This window comes from Elgaria multicarinata, chromosome 6 (genome assembly GCF_023053635.1).
Source record: "Elgaria multicarinata webbii isolate HBS135686 ecotype San Diego chromosome 6, rElgMul1.1.pri, whole genome shotgun sequence".
In the NCBI taxonomy this organism is placed as follows: domain Eukaryota; kingdom Metazoa; phylum Chordata; class Lepidosauria; order Squamata; family Anguidae; genus Elgaria; species Elgaria multicarinata.
In genome coordinates, this window is record NC_086176.1 from 103,920,800 (window position 1) to 103,942,401 (window position 21,602).

General features: G+C 43.3%; 1 protein-coding gene across 2 annotated transcripts in view; it reads right to left on the reverse strand.

The window, feature by feature from the left end:
• Positions 1 to 21,602, reverse strand: part of WDR7 (WD repeat domain 7) — a 258,462-nt gene that overhangs the window by 4,177 nt on the left and 232,683 nt on the right. For both annotated transcript variants that reach the window (XM_063128220.1, XM_063128219.1), the window contains one exon: positions 7,349 to 7,453. In XM_063128220.1, the coding sequence (XP_062984290.1) occupies positions 7,349 to 7,453 (105 nt within the window). The remainder of the gene's footprint in view (positions 1 to 7,348; positions 7,454 to 21,602) is intronic.

Below are 21,602 nucleotides of genomic sequence, written 5' to 3' on the forward strand. Positions count from 1 at the left end.
GTTCGGAGAGGCCCTTCAATGAGACTTCCTGTAGCTGCCACCTAGAGATGGCCTTCAATTTAAGTTTCATTCCATTCAACTTACACAGGGGTGCAGAACTACCTTGCGGTAGGGGGCTGGATGACCCCCCCCTACCCAGCCCTCCTTGGAGCGTATGATGTCAGGTGGGCATGGCCAGGGCCCGGATATCAATGGCAGGGCCATGCCCACCTGATATCATTTGCTCCCTGGCTCAAGCGCCAGTGGGTGGATCTTCCACCTGGCCCTTGGGCCGGGGACCGGATTTTGCTGCACCCGGGCTTTCCCGGTGGAGAGAGATGGAAACTAGCTGTAGTTTGCCCAATCTTCGCATGCGCTGCCTCCTTCCCGCAGGGTGTGTATGTGTAGAAGGAGGAGCAATGGGTATTGGCCCACTTCACCGGCCCCGCCTCCTTCCCCATCGCAGAAGGAGGTGGAACACACGAAGGAGAAGGGGACTTGCCTGCACCTGGGGAGAGTGGCTGCCTTCCCAGGCATGGGCCAGCCCCAGCACCCACTGCCCCTCATTCCCTGCTGCTATCCCTGATCTCAGATGGGAGCTTTCCCGGGTTCAGGTGACTCCCAATGTCGCCGCCCCAATTACCTCACTCTGATCTCCGACTGGAGATCTGCTGCTACTACATGCCAGCAGGGGAATTCTCACCATTTTCTCTGACTGGAGGCTGTTGTGAGGGGATGTCCTCTGAGGGAATTCTTCCAGGGGATGTGGCTTGGAGCCTAAGCCCTGCCTTTTGGCGGAACCCAAGGAGGATTAGGCCCGCAGGCCAGAGGTTCTGCACCCTGTCTTACACCCTAAAATATATGCTATTTTTAACTAAGAATCAATAAAATCTGTGCAAGTGGTCCTGATGAAGTTGCACTATGAACACCACAAAACAACAACACATCTAGTTCTTCACATTTAACAGCTTGTTTTTTAAGAGGGCTCCATAAAGACTATTTAATCACACCTATTTAAGACAATAAACCACCCAGAGAGATTCCGCTATGGGGCGGTACAGAAATGCAATAAAATAATAATAATAATAATAATAATAATAATAATAATAATAATAATAACAACAACAACAACAACAACAACAACACCTCCTTATTTTTAGGGCCATTTTACAGCTGTCTTTAGAAGTTTATTTTCCTAATTCATTCATGCTTGAAAATGATTGGGGACACTTTTTTCATTTGTTTTTTTTTAAAAAAAACACTATGTATTTGGGGGAAAACAACAACAGCACAGGCAGGCCTTAGGTTTATACTGATTTCATTTCTTACATGAAGTTGGCATGTAGGTGGTGAATCCACTCTGAGTTTCAGTCCAAATCAGCCACAATGGTTAAGGAGCTATCCAAGGGGCTGAACCTTATGGAGCACCTTGGAGAGCTCTTTTAAGGTGCTGACTGAAACCCAGAGTGGATTCACCACCCCACCTACAGGAAAGTAGGTGGCTAGTCCCACAGGTGCCTTGTCTTTCTGGGTCTTAAGTAGAATCATAGAATAGCAGAGTTGGAAGGGGCCTACAAGGCCATCGAGTCCAACCCCCTGCTCAATGCAGGAATCTACCCTAAAGCACCCCTGACAGATGGTTGTCCAGCTGCCTCTTGAATGACTCTAGTGTGGGAGAGACCACAACCTCCCTAGGTAACTGATTCCATTGTTGTACTGTTCTAACAGTCAGGAAGTTTTTCCTGATGTCCAGCCGGAATCTGGCTTCCTTTAACTTGAGTCCGTTATTCCGTGTCCTGCACTCTGGGAGGGTCGAGAAGAGATCCTGGCCCTCCTCTGTGTGAGGAAAGTAGCAGGGGAAAGTAGCAGGCCGGGCCACGCCTCTGGAGAAGACTGACCCTGAATGCAGGCTAGTCCCACAGGTAGGGCAGGTCCCTTACCACCTTGTCCAGCTGGAAGGACTACTGAGAAAATGTATGTGAAGTGCTTCCAACAGTTGAAACGCATTACACCTATGCTAGGTATAATTGCTACTACTCTTTAGTGCACATATTAGATCCCCCGTCTGAGCAGGCTTCCCTGCACAACTCAAAGGGGAAGGCAGCCCTGTGCATGCAGCCCTTTGCCGATGCAAAGCTCCTCCTTCCGCTGAAGCGAACAGGGAAGTTCTTGTGCATTTTGCTTCCTGAAACTCCCAAGCCTGCTCTGGATCCATGAACTTGTGCAATAGTATTTCGGTGGAAAAATCCAACACGCTCCCCCTTTTCCATGGAGAACGCTGACTCAAATCTTCTGTATATATATATATATATATATATATATATATTTAATTGCAATTACGCTATGATGCGACAAATCAGAACAACTGATTTATGAAGTGAGCTCAGATTGTCTTATCTATCCATTGGAAAGTGTCCGTTTTAAATTGTGGCAACCACGCAATCTGGTAATGTTAACAGTCCTCCCTGGTTACTGCAGCTTCCTGAATAATGGGGTGGGTATGTTCTTGACAGTATATATTTTGAAAGGTGGGGTGGGGTGGGGAGGGAAAAGGAAGCAACAATAGGAGGCAGGTTTCTGTATCTCTATCAGTTCTCTAAGGAAAATATCAAGGGAACAAACCTTTAAACACGGGAGCTTCCAATTCACCAGATAACCGGTCAATTTATATCACTTTGTTACGTATGTGATGTGCTTTAAAGCAAGGAAATAAAGCAACAGCCCTATATTGGCTTGAATGCTCCTGTACTCTGCTGAACACATTAGGATCTTCGAATCTGCATAGCACACAGGTGGAATGATGGCCTCAGCCGTGTGCCCCAGACTTTGACACATGAAAACCTTGGCATATCCTAGGACGTTTTTAAGATGTGCTATCACCGATCTCATGTTCTGAATTCTGATCAGTGCAACATAGAAGCCATTACTTTTTTTCCTGGTCCTTCTCAGCAGCAGAATGGTGTCAGAGAGTGTAAATCATGGCATCTGTAGCAGGGAGCATGCAAGCCCCACTGACATTTTCACAATTTAAATCATCTTGAGTAATAACCCTTTTAAGATGACTAATGTTACTGATTTTCCTGCATTAATAGTAGTGCTGAATAGACCACTGGGCGGGTGGGGACGATGGAGGAGGAGGACTCACAAGTGCACGAGGCTACATTTTTAAATGCAACGTGCTGGCTAATTTTAACTCTTTATGTTAAAGCTGTATTTTTTTTTTTAAAAAAAAAAAATTGTTTTTTTAAACACAGATTTAGCCTTCGCAGTTTTTATGTTGAAGCACGTACCGGTATGGGAACGTTGTCCCTGTTACCCCCTGCGATCTATGATCATGTAAAACATCTCAATCAATACATCTGATTGCTTCCTAGATCATCCCATGTAACTCAACTAAATATATGCAAGCGATAAAAGAGTGTTTTTACAGTTCTTACTCAGTGCTTCAGAAATCACACACTGTATGAAGATGGATAATAATTCAATACTCTTAATGACACATGCAGTTATCGTTGAATGACGTGAAGGCAGTCACGGGAGATCAAAAATATACACTATTCGCTGAGAGTTACAGGAATATGAAATCCGAGGAAGCCATAATTCTGCCGTCAGAGCTTTCTCTTTCACACAGAGATCTGCCTACACAGGCTGTGGTGCTAAACAAAAGGCACAATCTAACAGGAGGATGTCGCCACACTGAACTGAACAGGAGTGGCGCAACTGAACAACTCCCATTCCTTTCAACAGGGATTGTGCAGGAGAACTTCCTGGAAGACTCTGCTCATACTTAGCTTTGGGAAAGGGGACAAGTGAAATGGGACTCATCATGTTCACAATATAAATTTTAAACCCTCACTGGCTACTGCGTTGTTAATATAAACAGATGACTCGAGTTTCCAGGATCTTAGAACATAGGTGTCAGACCACTAGTCCATCTAGTTCAGTGTTGTTAACACTGGCTGACAGTAGTTCTCCGGGGTTTTAGGCAGGATTCTTTCCTTGTCCTACCTCAGCCTTCCTCAACCTGGGGTGCTCCAGATGTGTTGGACTGCATCTCCCAGAATGCCCCAGCCAGCTGGCTGGGGCATTCTGGGAGTTGTAGTCCAACACATCTGGAGCACCCCAGGTTGAGGAAGGCTGTCCTACCTGGAGATATCAGGGATTAATCCTGGGGGCCTTTTGCGTGAAAAGCAGGTGCTCTACCACTGAGCCACAGCCCCTCAGAGACAATTGGACAGAAGTTTATACTGGACACTGCCTCCATTATACAGTAGCAATGGCATGGTGCAATCTACCCCGCACTGCTGCTGCACATTCTTCATTGGGGTGAAGGTAGCCTTGCTGCCTCAAAAGGGAAAACTTTGCTCTGGGCCACATAGCGTGGTAGGTCAGCCCAGTGGGATAGCCCTCACTTGGAATGCAGAGTTGTGTTTCTGTCATGTCTTGGGTGAGGGAAAGCCCCAGGGACGTTGGGCTTCTGTCTTACATAGAAAAATAGACATTAGGGCACTCTGGGCATGGCATCACCCTCTTCCTTCATAAAGGGATAGGCAGAACCACTGGACCTCCCCTCCATCATTTGCTATGCATCATCATCATCATCATCATTATTTATATACCACCCCATAGCCGAAGCAATCTGGGCGGTTTACTAAAGTTAAAAACAGTGAACATTACAAACAAATATACAAAAATTGTAAACCATCAAAAGCATAAAAACACCAATATCCATGTAAAACAACTATTCTGGGGTCAGTTAAAAAACTCAGCATATGTTGTTATCTGCCTGGGAGAAGAGAAAAGTCTTGACCTGGCGCCAAAAAGATAACAATGTTGGCGCCAGGAAAGCTTCGTCAGGGAGATCATTCCATAATGGGGAGGGGGGCACCACTGAAAAGGCCCTCTCCCTTGTTGCCATTCTCCGAGCTTCCCTCGGAGCAGGCACTCGGAGGAGGACCTTAGATGTTCAGCGTAGTGTACAGGTAGGTTCATGTCAGGAGAGGCTTCCAGGACACTGCACTCTCTTTCTCCTCTCCCCGCTCCTGGCAAAACTCATAGAACTGCCTGCTGTGTTTGGCAGAAAGTCTTCATGAAGGCCTTTAGGTTATGCCTCCAGCTTTGATACAGCATGAGGTCATCCACTGAAAAACATTGGTTTAAGCTGCTTTTAAGGAAACTGCTCAGATTGGCTCTGATTGTGTTGGCAGCACAAGGAAGCAGGAATGTGGCACTGCAGGCTTGTACATGGCCCCTGCAGAAGCTCTGCTCTGCAATGGTTGAAAAAACAGCATGGCAAGTGTCGTTTGCTGGGTGACACCAATTCGCCACACTGCTATGGCTCTGGTGGACACAGGGGCCTGCCCAACTTATCGAATTGAAATGATTATTGACATTTACATGCCACCTTATTTGCTAAAAAGCCATCAAGGCGGTGCGCAACAATTTAAAACAATAAAACCATAAGACAATAAGGAACAAGAACATTTAAAAAACAAACAATAAAATGTAAAACACCTGCATAATGTAAAAGATTCTAAATTGAAAAGATGTGTCTTCACACCTTTTCTAAAAGCCAAGAGAGTGGGGGCCAGTTGTAGTTCTTGAAGGAGCACAGTCTACAGTTTCGGAGGTACACAGGAGAAAAAGCCTTTTGGTCCACAAATGGTCCTCTTTAAAGGGTCTCTCCTGTAGATCTTAATAACTGGACAGTTGGTCCCTTAGATAGGCAGATCTTAAACCATTTAGAGTGAATAAGGCCTGGGTGAATAAAAAAAGTCTTCACCTGACACCGAAAAGATTAGCTGAGAAGCTGAGCTTCTCTAGGGATGCTCCCATTACCTAGGGTGCCACCTTCAAGAAGGTCCTTCTCCTCAGAAGCTGCTTGCCTCACTTCGCTTGGTGGAGGCATATAATAGGATTTTTTTTAAAAAAGAAAGAAATCCATGTAGTTAACTTGAAAGCTACTCATTGCCTTTCCTGTGGGATTACCTCTTTTCCTGTATTTTGTCACACACACAAAATGGGAGGAGGGATCTTGTCTATTCTGAGTGCCACATCCACAGGGTGAAGGCAGAAAAAGAGATACGCTTGTTGGCTGTTAAGCCATAATAGAATATCTTCCCTACAGAAGCAAGCCAAAGGCTTAAATTATTACCAGAAAAGCCTCTCTGTTCATGCTATCCTCAAGTGGGTTTATTTATTTATTTAGACATTTGTATCCCACCCTATATCACAAGGATCTCAGGACGGCATACAGATAGAATCATAGAACAGTAGAGTTGGAAGGGGCCTATAAGGCCATCAAGTCCAACCCACTGCTCAATGATAAAATCATACTTGGCTTGTTCAGGGAGGTTTTGAGGAAGAGCAGAATGGAGCTTAGATTTCAGTCTTGAGGTCTGATGGTGGTGTTGGTGAGCCTTGAATGTTACATCCCAGAGATCTCCAAGCAGGGGAATGCAACATGGTTTGGATGAGGGCTAATAAGCTGAATCCGGACAAGAGAGAAACCCTATGAGTTGTCAGTTCCCAGGTCCAGGAACTGCGCTGTTTGCCTGTTTTGGATGGGATTGCACTCCCTCTGAAGGAGCAGGTACATAGTTTGGGGGGTGCTCCTGAATCCTTCGTTGTCACTGGAGGGCCAAATGACCTTGATGACCCAGAACTTTGGTTAATACGATAACCACACCCGTACCTGGATAGGGATAGTCTGGCCAAAGTGATCCATGCACTGGTAAGCTCACAATTAGACTACTGCAATGTTCAGAAGCTGCAGCTAGTGCAGAACGCAGCGGCCAGGGTGCTCACTGGGACACCCAGCTTTGCTCACATAACATCTGTGTTAAAAGAACTGCACTGGCTGCTTATTAGCTACTGAGCCACATACAAGGTTATGTTATTGTTATACAAAGCCCTAAACGACTTAGGATCAGGACATCTAGCAGAACGGCTTCCCTTATATATACGCAGCCAACCTTTAAGATAATCAGAAAAGACTTGCTGGTCATTCCAAAAATTGAAGGAATGTTGCCACACAATAACACGATAGCGGACTTTTTGGTAGCGGTGGCTCCCCTTTGGAAAACACTTCCCTGTGTAGTTCACGAGGCAGAAAACACGGCAGCTTTCACCTGCCTACTGAAAACGCACTTGCACACCCATGTTTCCCCCCCGGCTTGTAACCAAATTAATCGTGCTGCTCCGTTTTATTTCTCCTTGTATTGCTCTTATTGTAATTGGAATAGTTTTTAATGCAGTGTTTTAAATGTGATTTTAGCGTATATAAATACCCCAAACAAACAATTCAAGTCATGCAAATATAAAAGTTTTTAAAAGGTAGCTAAATAGAAGTCTTGAGCTTGTAACTTACCTGCCAGAAGGAAATGTGACTATCTTTGTTGGAGTATGTGGCAAGATAACGTCCGTCAGGAGCAAAAGCCACTGCTGTTATGGCGCCTTTATGGCCATGGATGGTCTAGACAAGAATAAGAGTGTGATTTATTTATTTATTTATTTATTATTATTATTATTATTATTATTATTATTATTATTATTATTTTCATTTGTATCCCGCCTTTTGCCCAATACTGGGCCTCAAGGCGGCCTTACAAAGTTTAAAACGTATACGTTTTAAAGCCTAGGAAAAGAATTGTACAAAAATTAAAAATTAAATAAAATACAATATTCAAACATTAAAGGTTTAAAATACATGACAATTTTACAAGTCCTTAACATAGATGGAGGACCAGATTATTCTCCAAAGGCCTGCCGGAACAAAGAAGTTTTTGCCTGCTTCTGAAAGCATATCAAGGAGGGAGCCAGTCTAGCTTCAACGAGAAGAGAGTTCTAGAACACTGGAGCAGCCACCGAGAAGGCCCTCTCCCATGTTCCCACCAAGCGTGCCTGTGAAGAAGGTGGGACTGAAAGAAGGGCCTCTCCAGAAGATCTCAAAGCACGGGCAGGCTCCTAAGGCAGAATACGGTCTTTCAGATAACCTGGACCTGAGCCATATAGGGCTTTATAGGTCATAACCAGCACTTTGAATTGTGCCCGGAAACAGACTGGAAGCAGTGGAGCTGTTTTAACAGGGGAGTTGTGTGCTCCCTGTAACCAGCCCTGGTCAACAATCTGGCTGCAGCTCTTTGAAACCAGCTGGAATTTCTGACCACTCTTCAAAGGCAGCCCCACAAAGAGCGGGTTACAGTAATCCAATCGGGATGTAACTAAGGCATGTGTCATCGTGGCCATACACAGTTATTTATTTATTACATTTCTATACGGCCCAATAGCTGAAGCTCACTGGGCAGTTCACAAAAATTACTTAGTTGCTACCAATTAAATCATACTGATATATTTATTTATTTAATTTATATACCGCCCCATAGCCGAAGCTCTCTGGGTGGTTTACAAAAGTTAAAAACAGTGAACATTAAAAAAAAGTATACAAAATTTAAAACCATCAAAAATATAAAATCAGCAGTATGAAAGAGTATCCATTTTAAACAGCAGTTCTGGGGTCCATTAAAAAACAAACTTAGCATATGTTGTTAAATGCAGTTAAATGCCTGAGAGATGAGAAAGGTCTTGACTTGGCGCCGAAAAGACAACAATGTTGGCGCCAAGCGAGCCTCATCGGGGAGATCATTCCATAATTGGGGGGCCACCACTGAAAAGGCCCTCTCCCTTGTTGCCATCCTCCGAGCTTCCCTCAGAGTAGGCATTTGGAGGAGGACCTTAGATGTTGAGCGCAGTGTACGGGTGGGTTCACGTCGGGAGAGGCGTTCCGTCAGGTATTGTGGTCCCAAGCTGTGTAAGGCTTTATAGGTTAAAACCAGCACCTTGAATTGGGCTTGTGCATATATGAATATAGTCAATTAAACCAAGAAGGCCTATATAATTTCAGAATTCCTAAATATGGTGGCTCTAATTTTTGTGAACCTCCCAGAGAGCTTTGGCTATTGGGCGGTATAAAAATGTAATAAATAAATAAATAAATAAATAAATCTAATGAAAGTGCACTGAACCATTAAAGACCAGCCTAATTAACATGAAGAACATCCTGCATGTAAAAGCTTCAAGTCTACCCATCAAAATCCTTTTGTGTGGTGTTTTCCAATGGGCAGGAGCACATGGGTACATCAGTAAATCACTGATAAGCATCAATGGCAGTTAGCAGGGATCAGCTCCTTTCGGAACCAGTTTTCTTTAAAAAGCTAACATCGATGTCTAGTTTCCTTTGTTCCATGATGAAGACCCCATCGTGAAAGATGTCATGATTAAGAATTTTGTTTCGTCATTTCTATTATAGCCTAGAGTTTAATACAATTCCATCTATTTGTTCTCTGTTCATTAGCTCACGTTATGCTCTTTAAATCCAGAATCTCAAAAATCAGGGGATGGGGAACCCCCAGGCACTGGGCCCAAGATGGCATGCCAAGCTTCTGAATTCAACTTGTGAGGCTCTCTCTGCTGAAAATGACCCTTGCCCCTCCTCATTATGCCCCCCCCGGTTGCCTTTGATTCCCACACTTGCATGTTTCTCCCCTTTCATCCAATATTGATCAGTCATTGCTGGAATGCAATATTTGCATTGCAGCTCCTCCGTGTCCTCTTCCCAACTTTCCTGTAAATGCTCTTCATTTCTGGAGCATAGGGGGCAGGGGTCTTTGCTGTCTTCATCCATTTCCAGAGTTCTTGGTATTCTGGAGCTGCTGCTGCAGCAGCTTCATAATATCACACTCAGTCATGAGCGGGCTGGGGGATTATGGGAATAGCAGTCCAACATATCTGTTGGAGGACACCAGGTTGGAGAAGGCTAGAATAGGTTGTTCAGGAAGGTCTGCCACCCCTACCCACGCCACAATTTTCTATATGTAAGTAGTACTTGAATGAAACACAGAATACTAGAATCTGGGGGTCATCCAATAAAACTGGAAGGTGAAAGATTCAGGATAGACTAATGGAAGAACTTCTCCACATGCCACGTATTTAAACTATGGAGTTCGCTGCCAATAGATGTGGTGATGGACCCCAACTTAGATGTCTTTAAAAGGGGATTAGAAGATAAATTAATGGAAGATAAGGCTATGAATGGCTACTAGTCATGATAGCTATATGCTACCTTGAGGATCAGAGGCAGAATGCTTATGTACACCAGTTACTGGGGAACATGCTATTGCCTTCATGTTCTGCTTGTGGGCATCAGGTAGGTCAGTGTAGAAACAGGATGCTAGACTAGATAAGTCTGTGTTCTGATCCAGCGAAGCTCTTATGATGTTCGGAATATGGGTGGCACAGAACTGCAGCAGCAGTATCAACGGCAGTGCAAACTACCACCCCAAACCCCCCAAACCCATGTCCTCGACTACTGAATTCGGGTAATCCCGTGCTTACCACTTAGGCAGTGAAACAGGCGCAGTGAAAAGCAAGGTAGTGGTTTCTGCACAGGCGAGGGACTTCCCAGTTATGCAAAAGTATATTAGTTTCCAAATTAAAATAAATACTTGAGGAGGATCTATGGCCATCAACGACTATGGGATATGGAGGGTGTCAAAAGAAGAAGAAGAAGAAGAAGAGGAGGAGGAGGAGGAGGAGGAGGAGGGGGGGAAGGGAATTGGTCTAGCAGCTTATATCATTCTGAAAGGAAAATTGGGGTCAGGAGGATGCAGGCCATGAGGTTAAGACATATATGGGGAGGTTTCAAGGAGAGGGAAAAAGAGAAAGGAGATCCTTTTCTTTCCCTACTCTCCAGACTTTTCCCGCCTCCCAGCCCTGCTGCATAAAAATTAAATGTTCACATTCCTGAATATATTTCCTGAATGCCTTTTTGCATTACATAGTACAACAGCAGAAGGTTTCAGGAGGGTGGGAAAGGGGAAAAAAAAACTTTCCTTCCTACCTCCCTTGACCACCTCCTGATCCTCACCATGAGACTTGAACAGTACTACAAGGGCTCCTGTTTGAGCCTGAACAAGAGCACTTTTAAATGGAAGGGACACGGTGGAATCTTTTGTGGAGTCTCCACTTGTATCCCTATAGCAATCATTTGTTATTTGGAAAGGAGTATGCCATGCCCTATCAAATTACGGGCTTCTATTCTCAGTGATCTCTCTCTCTCTCTCTCTCTCTCTCTCTCTCTCTCTCTCACACACACACACACACACACACACACACACACACACACACACACACAGAGGGAGAGAGAGAGAGAGAGAGAGAGAGAGAGAGAGAGAGAGAGAGAGAGAGAGAGAGAGAGAGAGAGAGAGAGAGGCAGAGAGCAAGCAAGCAAGCAGGAAAAGAGCAATCCCCTTCTTTAAAAAACAGGATTCCATTCATGTGCTGCTGAAGAGAAGTTCCTTCACTGCTACTTCAGCACACGAAGGTATTTCAGCACAGGGAAGATTCAGGCTAAGATGTCGGGAGACAATATATGCATGGTTGTGTCTTCCCTTGATGCACAGAGGGTTCTTTTGACCTATGCTGCAGACTGACCTTTCTGCCGAGTGGGTCAACTGGCTGTGGAGAGAATCTCCATGTAGGGCTTTTAGCAGACTGTGTGATTCAAAGAGGTAGTTATATTCCTATGGCGACCACTCTGTTAACCCACAATGAATACCTATCGCTTCCTGTTCTGGTTAAACAAGTGTAACCTCAGGAAGAGAACTAAAACTAAAAAAACTAGAACAAAAAAATACAAATGAACTGTATTTCATGAATCATATCTCAGGCAGGGGGAAATGAAATGGATATTGAGTCCACTCCTTTCCTCTGAGTGGATTCTGAAGATGCAGGCAGGGACTGAATCATCCTCATCCTCATCATCCAAATGAGAAGATGCAGCACTTCTTCCAAACATTCAAAGAACTCCACATATATTAACACAATAATTCTTGCAACAACACTGTAAGATAGGCTAGTGTTTGATCCCTTTACTACAGAGGCAGAGTGAGTGCTTTGCCTTAGGCTATCCACTGAGTTTGTGGCTGATGGGACATTTGAACCAAAGACATCGCAGCTCATTATCTTATCCACTACACCACACCAGACAAATACCCGGACGAATACTTTTATCCCACCCTTCCTCCAAGGAGCTTAGGGTTGCATATGTGATTGTCCCCTCTGCATTTTGTTCCTTCACAACAACCCTATCAGGTAGGCTAGGCTGAGAAAAAGAATGTCCGGCTCAAGGACACAGTCTTTTTGTGGCTAACTGGGGATTTGAAACTGGTTCTCCCTGGTCCTAGTCCAACTGTAGCTGCTGCACTGTGTTTTGCGGGGAGCTTATGTATGGTCAGGTGCATGTCTGAAAGCTGCATCAAAGTCATTCCCATCTGACATCCACATGTTAGAAAGATACACATCTGCAGCCACTTTCCAAAAGTTGCTTTGCATGCGTTTTAAGCAACGGCTACCACTGACAGTGGTGCTATAGGAACACAGAAAGCTGTTTTCTACCAAGTCAGACTATCAATCCATTTGGCTCAGGACTGTCTCTACACTAACTTGTAGCTGCTTCTCCAGGGTTTCACACACGGGTCTTTCCCAGCCTTGGCTGGAAATGCCGGGATTGAACCTGGGCCCTTCTGGATGCAAAACACGTGCTCTACCACTGTGATACAATGGCTTCATTGCCACTGCGAAAACTTAGTCACTTTTATAGTCATCGGGATGTTTGCACGATCGCAGAGAGGGAAATAAGCCATGGTGGGTTATTTCCCCAGCTGCGTGTGCCAGCTGGATTTCCCTAATTACCCCCATTGACACCGAACCTGGGAGGGGTTGCTTGCTTTGGGGATGGGGAACAGGACAGCAATTCCTAAATAACCCAACAACAGCCTATGGGTTATTTGAGGGTTGTTGCCCCCTCAAATAAGCAATGCTGCTCAGGTTTGGAAGACACAGTAAGCCGCTCGGGTGAGGGTAATTAGGAAAATCCAACCGGCACACACAGCGGGGTGGGTAACCACACTGCGATTGTGCAAACTGGGTCACTATCTTATTACCTGTTTTGGCAATGAGGCCTTCAAAACGTTGCCTAGCCGGCAGACCACAAGATTGATGAGGCTGTCACAAGTCTTGCTGTTATATTTGATTAGAAAATTTAGGTAAAGGAGAGATTCCTGCTGCTTACAACCAAATTTAGAAAGAAACCTGTATGCTGTGAGGTTTTTTTTGTTTTGTTTATGCAGAATTGTTGTGAACTGCTTTGAAGACTGGGGAGAAGCGAAGCTTGTTCCATGCCCTCCCGCTGCCAAAGAACACTCCGTGCCTCCCACTTTGTCTGTGGGGTTTGTTTTGTAGGGCTTTATCCTTATTTGCCCCTTTGACGGCAGGAGAGCTCTGGGAACGCCACAGGCTCGCCGCATTTTCCCCTCTTCCGGCAATCGACAAAGTCATTTATGTTCACTCGACATAACCTGCAGCATGTAATTAGAACAAGATGGACCGTTGCCATAAATAAGTTATGACGCCAACCAACCCGTGGTGCCTAATATTGGCACACGTATAACTTCAGAAGAGTCGCTTCGACTGTACAGCACACTCCTGCAAACAATATGAGAACTCATACTTTGCAGATCCACATTGTGATTGCAATCTCTGAGGCCCTGGGAAGATTTATATGATACTTCTTTCAACTGTGCAAGACTTCTGAGTTGTCTCCAGGTGTAGACTCACTCAAGCAGCCATATCATGTGAGCTGGAATTCACGGGCAATGACGATGAAACTTCCATGATGTCAAATGGCTGGAGAATATGCGTACTACAAAGTTACGGCTGTGGCCAATATCCATGAGCTGCCAGCTCACACAAAATGGTGGCTTGAGTGAGCAGCTGGGAGGCTTCACACAATTTATGAATTTATTTATTACATTTTTACATTTTATTACATTTTTATTGTACTTGGCTCCTACTTGCAAACACCCAACAGCAGGAAAACCTTCTGCAAGTGTGAGCATCAAATTAATACTAAAGGCCTGAACGGGATTCGTTTGGAAACCAACCCCAGTTCTCTAGAAAGCCATCCTCACGTTATCCAGTGACACTAAGGTGCAGTGAGAAAACATTTGTTTTCTCTTATCCCATATTCATTTCACTTTTGCGAAGATGGGAATGATATAAATCTCACCTCTTCTGTCGGAGCAAGCAATGTAACTCTGGTCTTAAAGGAATTGCACTGGCTGCCTATACGCTTCCGGTTGGAATTCAAGGTCTTGGTAATGACGTTTAAAGCCCTAAACGGCTTGGGACCTTGATACTTGAGAGAGTGCCTTTCCCTATATCTGCCTGCCGGAGACTTGAGATCTATTGGAGCAGCCCTCCTCTGCATTCCTCCGACACAAGACATACACTCCGGTGTGACATGGGAGAGGGCTTTCTCTGTGGTGGCACCCTGACTGTGGAATGCCCTCCCCTTGGAGGCCCGGCTGGCGCCAACACTGGTTTCATTTCAGCACCAAGTTAAGACATGGCTTTTTAACAAAGGCTTTGATGGCTAAATTCACCAAGTCTGTACATAGCTTTAATTGTTTTAATTAGTTTTACTGTTTTTAAATTCTATACTGGTTTTAGTTTGCTTAATGGCTTAATTTGTTTTTAGCTGTGTATATTTAATGTTTTATTTAATTGTTCGTATGATTTTATCTGTATGCTGCCCTGAGATCCTTGTGATAGAGGGCGGGATACAAATGTTTTAATAAATAAGTCCACATTCTTGTACTCATCACCTTGTAGTTCTCATAGCAATTCAGGTCACATAGCTGTGGGTGACACAAAAATTGCAGACTGATGGTTTGACACCCAGAAAGGGCTCTACATTGGAGCTGAACATTGAGGCCTGCTTTCCAGGTTCCATAGGGGAGATCTGCATGTATTTCCACCCCTGGAAATGAGTTGTCTGAATCACTATTTCGTGCAGTTAACACCAAGACAGACTAGCTGATTTTAGACTTTTGGCATGTGTTGTATTTGCACTGAGAGTCAGTGTGGTGTAGTGGTTAGAGTGTTTGGACTGGGATTTGGGAGATCCAGGTTCTAATCCCCACTTGGCCATGGAGCTCATGTGACTTTGGGCCAATCACAGACTGTTCAACCTACCTCACAGGGTTGTTGTTGTGAGATTAAAATGGAGAGGAGAGGATTACATAAGCCACCTCGGGTTCCTTAAGGAGGAAAAAAGGCAGGATATAAATACTAGGGTGACCATATGAAAAGGAGGACAGGGCTCCTGTATCTTTAACAGTTGTATTGAAAAGGGAATTTCAGCAGGTGTCATTTGTATATATGGAGAACCTGGTGAAATTTCCTCTTCATTACAACAGTTAAAGCTGAAGGAGCCATGTCCTCTTTTGTATCTGGTCACTCTAGTATAGCTTCTGCAGCTTTAACTGTTGTGATGAAGAGGGGATTTCACCAGGTGCTGCATGCATACAAATGACACCTGCTGAAATTCCCTTTTCTATGCAACTGTTAAAGATACAGGAGCCCTGTCCTCCTTTTCATATGGTCACCCTAAATTTAAAATACAATAAAAATAATAATAAAATATTCAAGTATCTTTAACATTTGTGTGAATTGCCAGACAAAGGAGTATTTTGCAGGTCCTTTATGTCTCATGCGGGAAGCAGCTCAGCAACTGCCAATGTTAGTGTGAAAATTTCCCCTAATTTTAACTATTCTGCATATACTACTCAATTGCTCTAAAATGCAAAAGCTTTCTCCCAACTAACACCAATTGGCCCATCTAGCTTAGTAGTCTCCTCTGCAGCTGGTACCAGGCCTCCAGGTGGAGTTACTTCCAGCCCTGAGATCCTTCGAAGTCAAGGTATCACCAACTGTAACAAGGTCTTTTTGCATACAGAAAGCTCTGTGTTAGGGTTTCAAACCTCTAAGGAAAGGGATGGGGAGAGCAGAGAAGAATGAAAAATTAGGAATTGCTTTCGGGGCCTCAATTCCCATCAAATAGTTGGGAATGAGGTTACTACTCTTATCTCTGGGTCCCATCAGGGTACCCTGATCAGTTATTGCAGGCATCTTATCGAACACTTGTGCCAAATTCATTTTGAGAACTGGGGTTTTATTCATATATAAGAACATAAGAAGAGCCACGCTGGATCAGACCAAGGGTCCATCTAGTCCAGCACTCTGTTCACACAGCGGCCAACCAGCCATCGGCCAGGGACCAACAAAGCAGGACATGGTGCAACAGCACCCTCCCACCCATGTTCCCCAGCAAATGGTGCACACAGGCTTACTGCCTCGAATACTGGAGATACCACACAGCTATCAGGTCTTGTAGCCATTGATAGCCTTCTCCTCCAGGAATTTCTATAGTTCAATGCTTCCTAGAACAGATCCCAAAGAGTCAGGTTTAATGTCCAGAAACCTCTAGAACCAAAAAAGCTAAATCTTTACTTTAGGCAAGTACCTCCCTATGATTGATTGCCAGAGAGTAAAACTGCATTACAATAGGAACTAAGATATACTGCACTTCCCAAAAAGAAAACATCAATAATCTATTGTGACATTTGCTCACTGTATATCATGCACCACAGACACTGGCGTAAGCAAACCCTGGTGTCTTCTGTAATCTCAACAGCTTTGATAAGGAAAACTAAAAGGCCAATTAGTTATGGGATTCAATAATTCGGCCATCAAATTCCTTAGCACTTAACAAGCAATTAATATTTGCCAATGAAAAATGTTTGGGTAATTCAAAGGTGAAAATCAATACGGCTAGCAAACTTGTTCCACTCTTGGCTACTGACAATTTATCCAAATAACTGCAATCCTTAAGGGAGCCAAATCACTTTGATGTTTTAATTTATGTGCTTTCCTTGCAGATGCTAATCCTTTAAAAACAGATTTCCCCCTACGTGGTGTAATTCAGTGTGCACTTTGCCGAGCTCATTCTTATTTATTCGTCAAATAAACAAGTATGTGCACGCACCCACACACATCCTTGCATTTGAATCAAAAGCATTTCTATTTGCTGAGGTCTAGGTGGGCAAAGGGCACGTTTCTGCGATAAAGACTGTGCGGAAGGATATTTTCAGTGGCAGCTTGCATGACAAACGCCTATCACTGAGTATCTGGGAAAAGTACCTAGGCTTTTAATTTATTAATGCACACACACACACAATCAGCAGCAGCAGAAAATCTCTACCTATAAAGCTGAACGTATGTCCGGAAATGTTTACCCACTTCTTGATGAGGTAGGTAGAAGCTTGAAATTTTCGATGTTGATAGGACTTCGTGTACAATTAAAAAACCAACAACCCCCCTTAAATCTAGAGTTTTTGTGATTTAACTTTTTTTTTTTATAATTTAAAACATATTTTAAGCTGACGCCTACAACTCCCAGCAACTGAAGGCATGCTGGGAGGTGAGAGTTTAACAGAGATCTCGGGGCATCATGCGCGGCCATGGGAGGGGGGGCGCAACAGCTACACAGCCTAACTGTAGCAGAGGAAGAAATAGGAAATGGGGTTATTCTATCAGCTCTTCTGTAACACCAGCTGCATCGGGCTCCTCCCTCAATGGTCACTTAGCAGCAAGCATCCCATCAGGCTGCAACAGAGGGAGAGGTGGGAAGCACGGCCGCTACATCAGCTCTGCTGAGAGGCCAACTATGTTTGGCTTCTCCTCTCCCTGAGTTGCTCTCATTCCAGCTGGTCATTGTAAGAATTGCAACTTTAAGATTTGGTGCCCGGTTGCTTTTTTCCTCTTCCTTCCTCATCCTTTTTTCCCTTTTGTGTTATAACTTTAAACCTGTGGGCAGGGACTACCTTGTTTTTATTTGCCATATGTAAGCTGTGCTAGTCCTTTTGACTAAAGGATGGAATAAAACGGCTTTAAACATAAATATTTAGTGCATTGTTGGTGCTATATAAATAATAATAATAATAATAATAATAATAATAATAATAATAATAATAATAATAGTGGCGTACCCCTATTTGGTAATGTGAAGATTTCAGCGCTGGTCTTTGCACAGGAATTAGATTATTTAATTACTGTTGAAGTTGTGCTAACGTTGTTCTCTGGCAAAATCACCTACGTCTATTTATACGCTCTTCCCCAACCAATAAAAATAAGAGTGACACAGCTTTGGTCATGTCGCCCCAAGTCAGCATATTCAATACCTTTAGTGCACAGTAGTTTTTCTCAGTGATAAGAAACACCCACGCAGTAACATTCAAGACACAAAGAAAACATTCTCCAGGAAAAGCAGGCATGGAGATAATGGAAATGTTCCTCACTGCCACGAGTTTATAAATTAATGAATATATGAAGTAGAAACCATAGTATAAAAATGATACTTGAGAGTGACCTTTCTTCTTCTGACCTGTCTCTTTCTGTTTACCCTGCGCATATCACGTACCCATTCACTTACACCTCTGTTTATCTAGAATATTTTGAATGCCCCCTCAATCAAAAGGAAAAAAAATCTAGACTGAAACTGTGATCTATACATATTTACACAGATGTAAGTCCCACTGAGTTCAATGGGGCTTACTCTCAAGTAAGTGTAGATTTATATGCCTTATTTTACAATCGCAACCATCTTTTATCTAGGTTTCCAGAGGAGTAGCTGTGCAAGTCTGTTGTAGCAAACACAATGAAGTATCATCTGGCTCCTTATAGACTAGCAGATGTTATTATGGCACAAGCTTCTGATGAAGTGGACTCTAGACCACAAATGTTTATGCTATATTAGTTAGTTTTTAAACTGCCAGAAGTTTCGGGTGTTTTTATTCAGATTGTATTTAGTCAAGCAGCTCTCATTATCATCCATCAGAATCCAAATATATAGCAAGTGACAAACAATCTCTACTGTACTGATTTATCTGAGCCGTAAAACCATTACACATGGTTTAAAATGGACTGGAAAACTGCACTAATCATTTGCTGATACCCAAAGGGTTGTGGTCATTTTCCTTCCTGGCTACAGCCCCCTGTGTGTGTGAGTGTGTGTGTGTGTGTGTGTGTGTGTGTGAGTGTGTGTGTGTGAGAGAGAGATCCAATACTCATGAGTGCCTTGGAGTAGGGGCATGCAAGTGCCTCCACCAAGTCCCCATGTACATATAGCCCACTCATGATACTCAGCTCTTGGCTGCATAAGCTGGCAGATTAATTTTGAATGAGCGATCTCTTTAACACAATGCTTGTATCAATGAATCTGAAGGTCTACAGGATGAAGGAGCTCCATGTCCATCTTGCCCAGTCTCTTCCTCTAAAGAAGGATCCTTCATCACATTTAACCTCATCATTGCTGGGCATTAATTCCCCAGCAAGTTAACCTGCAAGACTTTGATCACAGAGTGCTACAAGCAGAAACCAAGGGCAAATAACAGTGCCCAGGTCTGAAATGGTTACCTAAGGTTTATCCTGGGATCATCCAGGGTTCGCCCCTGCCTGAGCACTGGATCCCCTGTGTGTCACCTAGATGAACAGGTTTGACCCCTGGACGATCCAGGGATAAACCTTAGGTCTAGCTATGGCCCCAGTTTTGTTAACTTCTGTTCCATACAATGTTGAGTACAGTGGGGTTGGATCACCTTTTCATCAAGGGAAGACTGAAGTATTTGGGGCTTTTTAGTTTAGAAAACAGTCAACTAAGGAGGGAAATGATAAGAGTTTTATAAAACTGTGAATGGTGTGATGCAGGGGTAGGAACCTGTGGCTCTCCAGATGTTGGTGGACTGTTACTCCTATCAGCCCTAGCCAGCATGACCGGTGCACTAAGGAATGATGGGACTTGAAGTCCAACAACACAGAGAGGGTCACACCTTCCCAGTTGTTGATGTAGAGAGTGGACAGACTGGCCTGGAACAAGATGATGGGATTTTATCCTGCTACAGATGTTAGTTAGCTTAACCATCCCAGAATGTTTTGAGTTATTATCAAAACTGTTTTTCAGAATGGACATGGGCTTTATTTTACATATATTTTAGTGTGCTAACTTAGAATAATATTGCATACCTCCAATGAAGTATACTCTAGCACAATCGCTTATGCCACAATAAATTTGTTAGACGTTAAGGTGCCACAAATGCTCTTTGAGTTTTTCCCCCTCTTGTCCTCAGAACACTAGAACTCAGGGTCACTCCATGAAACTGGCTAACAGTAGATTGAAGAATACTGAGACTAAAGCATTTCTTTAGGGAAACACATAATTATTGTAAGGAATTTGCTGCCACAAGATGTGGTGATGGCCACTGGGAGTAGACAAATGTGCACTGAGAGGACTATCAATGGGTATTAGCTGAGATATGTAAATGGAACCCTCTTGTTCAGGGGTAGTATACCTCTGAATACCAATTGATGAGGACAAACAATGGGATAGGATGGCTGCTTCCATGCCCAGCTTGGAAGAATTTTCATGCTCTGCTTGTGGGCTTCCTAGAAGCATTTCCCCACTGTTGGAAACAAGATGTTGGATTAGATGCGTCCCTCAAGTGTGATCCAGCAAGATTTTTGTTTTATTTTAGGTTCTAATGCTCAATATAGTATTTCAGAAAGTCTGAAACAAAGTAATGAAGTCATTTGTAGTTCCATTTTGATCCAAAGACAAAATTTGTTCCTAATGAGTATTTGTTAGGGGCAAAGCACGAATCAAAAGTTATTGATCAATCCTGCCTTATCTGGAAGCTTAAACCATGGCTTCATATACTGCCTTGTTTGGAAACTGTTAACCATAGTTTCCTGATTTGGATGCAATGGGTCACTATAGTTAACTGAAGACTTCCTGGTTTGTTTCTGAGCTTATGCAAAGTGAGCAGAGAAGCAGCTGCAGACAGGCTAGAGGCATGAGACTCATTCATATCTAAGCTTATTAAGCTGAGATAAGATCAACTGAACGCCACCATTAAGTCACAACATTTGGCAGCAGTATAAAATTGACAGGAAGCTGCTGCTGATCCCAGCTGCCAATTGTGCCTGTATAACACATGTATTTGTTGTATATGCAGTTTATCTTTTTAGATGTTCATATAAAAGAAAACCTGTAAAGCAGAAACAAGCCCTTTTGAGTGAACATGGCTCTATTATCAAGCATGTGCCATGTATGTGTATGTTGGACACACATTTTGGAAGCTAACGCCTATGCATCCACTGTGATAATTTTATATTTAGGATTGGGTCACAACTTTTAATTTCCCACAAAAATCTGTCGTAGGAGGTTCCTCCAAATGTCAGCGAATATTATTCAAATTCAACGTACTTGCTGCTCCCAAAAGTGCCATTAGCTCTTGAATAAAACAATTCACACCAATTCTAAATGCATTTACTACAAGTAATTCTCTTTGATTTCAAGTTGAACTTCTTCCCTATTGTGCTTCGCATTGCTGCCTCAGTATTACACTTTGTGGGGGGAGCGAAATCACATGCTTATGTTTTTAAATCCATTTACGAACTGTTTTTTCAAACACTTGCTCAATAAAAGCTAGATGTAAACCACGAAAGTTTCAACTTATAGATATACATCTTAATTTTATAATTTTCTTGTGCTATTATTTTGCCTCATCCATCACAAATTACTTTGTATTAAAACGTAAAACTGCATGATTTGACAGGCAGCATACAAAGAGAGAAGAAAAGTGACCTTGAACAGCAGTGTATAAAAA